This window comes from Dermacentor silvarum, chromosome 7 (assembly GCF_013339745.2).
Source record: "Dermacentor silvarum isolate Dsil-2018 chromosome 7, BIME_Dsil_1.4, whole genome shotgun sequence".
Lineage (NCBI taxonomy): Eukaryota > Metazoa > Arthropoda > Arachnida > Ixodida > Ixodidae > Dermacentor > Dermacentor silvarum.
Genome location: NC_051160.1, coordinates 157,923,714 through 157,933,130, shown reverse-complemented (window position 1 = coordinate 157,933,130; position 9,417 = coordinate 157,923,714). Strand labels below are relative to the sequence as shown.

General features: G+C 49.2%; 1 protein-coding gene across 1 annotated transcript in view; it reads left to right on the top strand.

Annotated features, from left to right (window-relative positions):
- Positions 1-9,094, top strand: part of LOC119459300 (nascent polypeptide-associated complex subunit alpha, muscle-specific form-like) — a 10,465-nt gene extending 1,371 nt beyond the window's left edge. The window contains exons 2-5 of the mRNA XM_037721111.1: positions 21-590; positions 5,222-5,557; positions 8,296-8,507; positions 8,651-9,094. Coding sequence (XP_037577039.1) covers positions 21-590; positions 5,222-5,557; positions 8,296-8,507; positions 8,651-9,094 — 1,562 coding nt within the window. The remainder of the gene's footprint in view (positions 1-20; positions 591-5,221; positions 5,558-8,295; positions 8,508-8,650) is intronic.
- The last annotated feature ends 323 nt before the right edge of the window (positions 9,095-9,417 follow it).

Below are 9,417 nucleotides of genomic sequence, written 5' to 3'. Positions count from 1 at the left end.
TGCCCCACGCGGGGAGGCAGCGGCGGACGGCACTGCGGGACACGACGCCCCGGATCTCGGACGCCCCCCCACCACCCCGCTCGATGGCGAGCACACGCCGGCCGCCGAGTCACTCCCGCGGGCGGCCGAGGATGAAGGCGCGGGCGGGTGTCATGGCGAACCTGCCCCCGACAACGAGAGCAGCACCCCCCGATCGCCGGCTGCCTCGTATTCCTCGTGGATCGCCGGGGCGGACGGCGCCGCAGGGCAGCAACAGCGCGGCTTCTCTCGATTCCTGCCACCCATCCCCGAGGTTGCTGAGCCAGAGGAGAGCCGACCCCCGTGCGCCATCGTGACGGGCGCCAGCCCCGCGGCTGCGCCGGTTTCTGGCACCACGGCGCATGCGCCAACAAGCCCCTCCCACCTGCGGCCTGTAGCAGACGACGGAGCGCACGGGGGCCCCTCTCCGCTCGCTCCCTCGCAGCGGCTCAGCGCGTCATCTCCCCCGCGCTCTGCAAAGCAGAAAAAAAAAAGAAATAGAAGGGGAAAAACAACAACAGCCGCGCGCGCTCGGGCGCTCCTGCTGCGGGCCATGACGGCGTGCCCCCGGGGTAGGGTGGCTAGAATTCTAGCCACCCTACCCGGGGCGCATATTTAGAATATCCAGTAGGTACGACGCATGGCAACCGCAGAGCCACGCTATTGACTTACACGCCTGCGGGACGCTGTGATGTCACTCCTAGCAACGGCGTCAAGCGACGACTCTCGTTCTCAGTGCTTTATCGCCTGGATGGATGGATGGATGGATGGATGAGGCTGAACCCTTTAAACCGGGCGGTGGCATACGCCACCTAGCCATGACTATTAACATATTTTGTACTTTGTGGTGGGTGAAATTGCACCCCTGCCTTGATTTTATCCACCAATCAGATAACCTCTGTTTGGTTATTTCTACCCGCTTAAAGTCTATTTTGCCTTCACTGTCCCTAAACCCCAATGCTTTGAAAAAATCAGCCCCGTTGCCTTGCACTGTAGGGTTAAGCCCTTTACAGAAAAGTATGAGGTGTTCAGCCGTTTCCTCTTCTTCTCCACACGCACAGCACAACGTGTCTATACCTTGGTACTTGACTCGGTACATCTTAGTCCGCAATACTCCCGTCCTGGCTTCAAACAACAAAGAGCTTCCCCTAGAATTATCGTAGATATTTTCTTTGGCAATTTCTTGCTTGAAAGTTCGGTATGTTCCCAGTGCTGATTTCGTCTGCATCCCCGTTTTCCACAGACCCCTCTCTGTTTCCCCTTAACCTTTTTCTTAACCGCTGTTTCCTGGTTTGCACCCCTCCTGCAGTCCAAATATTTGATTGACAGTTTTCTGGTCCGCTTCCTCCATTTTGTATCAACATTCCTCATGTACAAATAACTGAAAACTCTCCTTGCCCACCGCTTTTCTGCTATTTCTCTCAATCGCTCCTCAAATTCTATCTTGCTGCTGGCTTCCCTGCCCTCGAATGACGTCCATCCCATGTCACCCTGTACCCCCTGATTTGGTGTATTTCCGTGTGCTCCCAGAGCCAGTCTACCTACCCCTCACTGCTTAACTTCCAACCTTGCTCGAACCTCTGATCTCATGCACAGGACCGCATTGCCAAAAGTCAAACTAGGGACCATCACCCCTTTCCAAATCCCTCTCACCACTTCGTACCTATTGTAATTCCACAGTGCCCTATTTTTCATCACAGCTGCATTTCTGCTACCTTTAGCCGTCACATATTTTTCATGTTCCGTTAGGTACTCAGCCCCATTGTTTATCCACACTCCAAGATATTTGTACTTATCCACCACCTCCAGCGTAACCTCCTGTATCCTATGCTCGCTGCCCTGATTATCATTAAAAGTCATGACTGCCGATTTTTCTTTACTAAACTTCAAACCTAAGCTATCTCCCTCTTTACCACAGATGTCCATTAATCTCTGCAAGTCTTCCTTGCTGTCTGCCATAAGTACAATGTCATCCGCATACATCAGTCCTGGTAATGACTGTTTAATCCATTCTCCTTGCTTGAAATAGGAAAGGTTGAAGCCAAGTCCGCTCCTCTCTAATTTTTTCTCTAATCCTTGTAAATACAGCATGAACAGAATCGGATGGATGGATGGATGGATGGATGAGGCTGAACCCTTTAAATCGGGCGGTGACATACGCCACCTAGCCATGACTATTAAGATAATTTGTACTTTGTGGTGGGTGAAATTTCACCCCTGCCTTAATTTTATCCACCAATCAGATAACCTCTGTTTGGTTATTTCTACCCGCTTAAAGTCTATTTTGCCTTCACTGTCCCTAAACCCCAATGCTTTGAAAAAATCAGCCCCGTTGCCTCGCACTGTAGGGTTAAGCCCCTTACAGAAAAGTATGAGGTGTTCAGCCGTTTCCTCTTCTTCTCCACACGCACAGCACAACGTGTCTATACCTTGGTACTTGACTCGGTACATCTTAGTCCGCAATACTCCCGTCCTGGCTTCAAACAACAAAGAGCTTCCCCTAGAATTATCGTAGATATTTTCTTTGGCAATTTCTTGCTTGAAAGTTCGGTATGTTCCCAGTGCTGATTTCGTCTGCATCCCCGTTTTCCACAGACCCCTCTCTGTTTCCTTAACCTTTTTCTTAACCGCTGTTTCCTGGTTTGCACCCCTCCTGCAGTCCAAATATTTGATTGACAGTTTTCTGGTCAGCTTCCTCCATTTTGTATCAACATTCCTCATTCCTCATAACTGCCTCAACATGCCTGGCTCTTCTTCCCCAGCGCCACGGCGGTCACTCTAGCCACGGCTGTGCCGCGGCCGCTCGATCGAGAGGCCATGGCTGTTCCAACGTGTTGCGTTCGGACTGATCGGACTGTTTTCTCCAAGTGTGTTGTTTTTAACCGCTGTACGGACGTGTTCTGCTGCTATACTCGCGGACAACTTTTTGTGGCAATGAAGGGAAAGCTACGGAGACAAAGCGCGCACAAGTGTCACGCCTGTCTTTTTTTTTTTTTTCCTCCGGCTGTGCGCACGTGGATGTTCGGACTGTTTTTTTTTTTTTCTTTTTTTTTTCTCGCTCGCTCCAAGTGTTTTGTTTTCAACGGCTGTACGCACGTGTTCTGCGGCTAGTGCTAGGCCTGACTTTTTTTTTTTTTTCTCCGGCTGTGTTCGCATGCGATATTCGGGCTGTTTATGCTATTGGCTGCCGGCTGTGGGGACGCCGCCGCGGTGTCAAGCCTAGCAAGCGCTCTCATCACCAGCGCCCTTCGCGTCTCTTGTTGCGCGTCGTGGCTGGGCTTCGCGCTTCGACGCCCTCACGTTTTCTAGAGCGAGACTTTCCGTCCCAACCACCAAAGTGCCCTCGTGCCCTACCGACCGATATAATTGACACCTATTTACGCCGGTGCAGGAGCTTACGCGGCGAGGATCGATGCGTGAAATCCATCCCGACAAGATCGGAACCTGTGAGAATGAGATGTCGTATTCCACCACTACTACTAATGACAGGTAGCGCGACGCCCTCAAAGTGAAGCAAAGCACCTTTGCGATTATTCTGCAGCTTACGTCCTATCAATGAAATTCGACATCGACACGGCATCAAAGCACTGGATATTGTTTTAACCTCTAGGTGCTTTTGCACAAAACGTAATAAACAGTCCTAGAAAGAGCCTATTTTGTTTCGATGTTACGAAGTTCTCTCAATAAATGTTGCAGGTATGTGCCAATTTCTTCACTTTGAAAAGAACTCTCTCGGGTTTTATTTTGTTTTTCGGGTTTTCTCCATGTCGCCATATCCTTAATGTAAGGTACTTTGGAGTTGTTCCAGATGCACAATGTCAGTTTTAGGACGTAAGTGGTGTGCATGTTAAATACTGTTTAAAAAGTGCTTTGCAAAAAGCAATTCCCATTATTCTACAACGGGGCTAAAAATTTTTAAAGGCGAACTGCCATTAATAGCATTGGAAATGGTGCAAGCTAAAAACTGTAATTTAAGAGCACTGCTTTATGTGAATTTCTAAAGCACAGCAATTCGAAATGGTGGACACTGACTGGGGACACTTTTTTTTAACATACTGGCTGAAACTGCATTATCGGAACACTTTAGTAGATAATACGTGTCATCATCAATAAAGCATCCCTTCTAAATGATTTGGTCTCCACCCTTATTCATAACGTTCCATGTATAGCTTGCTTCTGGCCTGCGGATTGTTCAGAGGGTATATACTGTCGCAATTAGACAATGTTTTCTGCGACCACTACATCACGTCAAAACCAAGCAGGAGAGGGAAACATTTAATTTGTTGCGGTACATACTATACAAGCATTACCATATCTAAAAAGCTGTGGGACAATTCTCCACCGCAATAAGGACACAACCATGGCATACAGTTTTCAATTTATACAGTTTCCGTTTTACACAATATACACAGAAGGAGTTAGGAGCACAGAATTATTGGCCATGAATTAGAGATAAATCTTGGAGAATAGAATCCATCGAGAAGCGTCATCGACATTCGTGATGTTGGAACGAAGGACTTCAACACCAGCGCATGAATTGACGTGGTCCTTCACGCATTGCATCGCGAAGTGCGTCGACGTCCGACAATCACTGTCCGCAGCGGCTATAGCCGCACAACCGCGTTGGCACAGCCGGTAGTGCAAAACACTCCGGAGAGAGAGATAGAGAAAAAAAGTCAGTCGGAACACTAGCCGCAAAACACGGGCGTACAGGCGTTAAAAAAACTGTCCAAATATCACGTGCGCACAGCCGAAAAAAAAAAAGTCAGGCCTACCACTAGTCACAGAGCACGTGCGTACAGCCGTTAAACACAAACACTTGGAGAGAGCGAGGGAAAAAAAAAACAGTCCGAACACCAACGTGCGCACAGCCGGAGGAAAAAAAAAAAAAGTCAGGCGTGGCATTTGCCGCAGAACACGTGCGTACAGCGGTTAAAAACAAACCATTTGGAGAAAAACAGTCCGATCAGTCCAAACACAAGTCACGGACGGCCTCGACCGAGCGGCCGTTGGCACATCCGTGTCGCTGGGGAAGAAGAGCCAGGCGATAAAGCGCTGAGAACGAGAGTAGTCTCTTGGCGCCGTTGCTAGGAGTGACATCACAGCGTCCCACAGGCGTGTAAGCCAATAGCGTGGCTCTGCGGTTGCCATGCGTTGTACCTACTGCATATTCTAAATATGCCCCCGGGGCCGCTGCCGAAAGGCTCTGCCGGAGGCAACCCGACCCATCTGCTGGGGCCGCGCCCAAAGCCCTCCGCACCCTCGAGGGTGCCCGCCACCGTGTCTCCCACGCCAGAAGATCCAGCCAGCTGCCAAACGGTCCTGTACAGACCTACGAGCAGGAAGGCGCATTTCCTGGCAACATCGCGCGATGCGATCGCCGCCTTCCTGTCCGGGGTCCCGGGGGCGCACCCGGTGCGGGCCAACGTGGTGGCCGTCGACACGCTTCCGGGCGCGGACCTCACGGCCCTGCTGGCTGTCCGGGTGATCTGCGACGTGCACGTGAGGGCGAAAGCCCTGGCCCTCAACACGTGCTGTGGCACGCTTTTCGCCGTGGACCCGGCATTCAAATCAAATCAAATCAAATCAATTTATTTCACATCCAATACATGATGTAGGCGGCACAGACAAAAAGCCAAAATCAATTCGGCTTGACAGGGGTCTGCGCCCCTTTCAAAATTGTGTTAAAAAAAACAATATTTAGCAACAGCAATCAGACATTGTTAGGTAGCATTGTACAGTGGCAGGAGAGTAGTCTAAATGTATACAATGAGACACGTGTGGTTCAAGCAATGTAATACAGGGAGAATCATCGTTGTCGCAGAACTGTAAGGAATTAAGTAAGTAATCAGAAATCAAGTGAATTTAACAAGGACGGTAATGAGTGGGAGAGTAGCTGTGTTCCATAATTTGTGCGTGCGCGGGGTATGAACCAGGTCGCATTATGACGAGTGTTGTACTTTTTAATGTTCTTGCGTAGGCTAGATAGGTGCTCAATTAAGTGACTCCCTTGCTTTCTTTCTGTGAGATACCGTTGCAAGAGCAGTTCATTGAATAGCAAATTTACAGGACAAACTTGAAGTTTCTTAAAAAGGGGTTCAGTGTGTGCGTCATAAGCCGAGTTGCTAATAGCACGCACAGCTTTTTTCTGTAGTAGAGAAAGTTTAGTAATGTTTGACTCTGTTGTGTTTCCCCAGACAAGGTGACAGTATTTAAGGTGTGAAAAAAAGAGAGAGTTATACACTAATAATTTGACGGAAGTGGGCAGAAAAGAGCGTACCTTTGCAAGGGCACCCACGACGCCTGCAAGTTTACCGCTGAGCGAATCGACATGTTTATTGCAGGTTAAATGTTCATCAAAAATGACGCCAAGGCATTTAACTGAGGAGGTTACATCCACAGTTGAGTTTCCAATAAATATACGGTCAGTAATATTAGCCCTAGAATTTTTAGGTTGAAATAGAATGGCTTTCGTTTTGCTTGTGTTAATGGTTAATGAGTTTACTTGACACCATGTATTAAGCTTATTTAATGCTGAATTTGCGCAAGTCACCAGTTCACTACAGCTAGAAGACCTAAACAATATGGTGGTATCGTCGGCATAAATAATATATTTAGCCGCTGAAGTAATGTTTGTTATGTCGTTAATATAAACATTAAATAATAGCGGCCCAAGAATGCTCCCCTGAGGCACCCCACTTGTTACTAATTTGAGATCTGATGTATGATTTCCTATTACAACCACTTGACATCGGTACTCCAGATAGCTCTTTATTATACTTAAGAATACGCCTCTAAAGCCATAGGTTTCGAGTTTTCCTAGTAGTGTTTCATGGTTAATACGATCGAAGGCCTTGGAAAAGTCTATGAACACCCCTAGTGTTAATAACTTTTGTTCAAATGCGTTAAGTATAAATTCTTTTTGGGTTAAGAGTGCCTGTTCCGTTGAACGTCCTTTCGTGAAGCCAAATTGATCGTCGGTAAGGATGTGGTGTTTTTCACAAAACGAAAGCATTCTAACGTTAATCAATTTTTCAATACATTTAGAGAAGACCGGTAGGATCGATATAGGTCTGTAATTGGATAATAGGTTCTTATCACCGCCTTTAAAAATAACAGTAACTTTCGCTACTTGCAGTGCTTTTGGAAATGTACCATTTAAAAATGCGAGGTTAAAGACATGCTCTAATACCGGGGAGATAATATCTATGACATATTTAGCAGGGCGAATTTGCAAGCCATCAACATCAGTGCTTCTACTGTTCCAAAAAGTTATGAATGCATTGTATATCTCCTGAGCACTGGTAGGTGTTAGAAATGCACTGACAGGATTATTAGATCTTAGATGGTCTAAGCTAGCAGGATGATGAGGGCTGTTTATAAGAGAAGTGAAGTAATCATTAAACGAATTTGTTAATGAAGAACCTGACATTGGTGTGCCATTTAGATTTATTTCATGAGACTGTGGCGCATTCCGGTTTACTCTCCCTAGCACGCCATTTAGCCTTTTCCAGGTGAGGTCGTTACGTTTCATTATCTGTGGATTAAATACATTGTGCATATAATTCTTTTTAGCCTCTCTGAGCGTATGCGTCAATTTGTTTCTGAAAGATTTAAAATTCTTGAAGTCATTTGCGTCTCTCGTTTGCAAAAATTTTCTATACAGTCTATCTTTTTGTTTTATTTGGGATAGAAGGCTCTTTGTAATCCAAGGTTTTCGTACTTTTCTGTTGCGTGTTATCGTTTTATTTGGAAAATGTTTGATGTAAGTGGATTTAAACAGATGTAAAAAGGAGTTATAGGCTAAACCAGGATCAATCTCATTGTATATTTCCGACCAGTCTATGTTCAGTACATCGCTTCGGAATTGTTCTAGTGAAATCGGATTGATATCTTGAAATGAGATTGGTTCTTCTTTATCGGATAAGCGACATGGTTTATGTAGGTCAGAGATAAGAAAGATTGGGAGGTGATCACTGATGTGTACGCCAATTACGCCCGAAAGCAAACTGGATGTAGGGTTGTTTGTGATGAAGAGGTCGAGTAACGTCGCAGTGTTGTTTTGGACACGAGTGGGTTCATTAATAGTGTTAGTGCATGCATTTGACTCGAGCACCATTAGGAAATCACGCTGTGTCGGTGATGCCTGTAGTAAGTTTATGTTCATATCACCACCTATAACTAGCTTTGATCCAGTTTCGTTTGCCCAGCTAATAAATTTATCCAGGAATGCAAGGAATGCCGCTGTATTACCATTTGGGGGACGATATAAAACAGAGAAAACATTCGACGAGTCCACCATCATCGAGGGCCTGGAGTCGTCCGTGCCGGTGCTCTCGGCCACGCGGAATGGCGACGCCGTCGTCCTGCGCTTCGCCGGTTCCATGGTGCCCGCGGAGGTTCACCTCTTCCGACAGCGGCGGGTCGTCTATCCACGGCTGCCCCGTCCTCTGCAGTGTGGCCGATGCGGCCTCTTCGGCCACGCGACTGTGACATGCTCGCGCGACCCCCGCTGCTTGCAGTGCGCCGGCCGGCACGCAACGAGCGCCTGCACTGTGGAGAGACATCGGTGTCTCCACTGCGGGGGCCCGCACGCCTCAACGGATGATAAGTGGTTCCGCGCTGTCCCCAGTGGCAGCTAGAAAGGAGGGTTGCTGCCACTCTCGCCAACTCCAAGCCGCGCATCACGCGCAAACAAGCGCTGGAGCATGTGCGGGGCAGCGGCGCTACGGCAGCACCCTCACCCAAGCAACATCCCGTTACCCAGCGGGCGACGAAGCGGGGGCCACCTTCGTCGCGACTGCAGCCGGGGCTGTCATACTCCGCGGCCCTCAAGGGTGGAACTCAAGCAGGCAGCAGCAGCAGTACCAGAGGCGACTCGGGCGAACCGCCCGCCACCGACGACAACCCGGCGCAGCCCCCCGGAGCTTCGCCACCGGCCACAACCGAGCTAGTGGTGACGGCGCTCGCCTCGGCTCTCCGCTCCCTCCTCGAGTTGGTACCCGCCGACTCGCCGGCGCGTCACATGTGTGTGGCGGCACTGGCAATGCATGACGCCCTGGTTCAGCATGGCTAGTACGTCCAGGGAACAGCGGCCGCGCATCGTTCAGTGGAACGTGCGTTCGATGCGCCGCCGTCATCCTGAGCTCGCGGGTGGGGCTCTCCTCGGCGAGTGCGACGTGCTTGCTTTGCAAGAAACGTACGCGCGCGCGGGAGAGCTCAACTTGCCGGGCTTCGTGGCGTACCATAGCGCCAACAGCTGCCAGCAGGCGTCATGCACTGCCAGTCCGTGTATCGATCCTCTCCACCCGGCTGGGCGGTCGCGCGCATCGCTTTACGTCCGCGCCGACCTCGCCCAGGCCGTGGTGCGAGTGGACGACCTGACGTGTGCCAATGTGG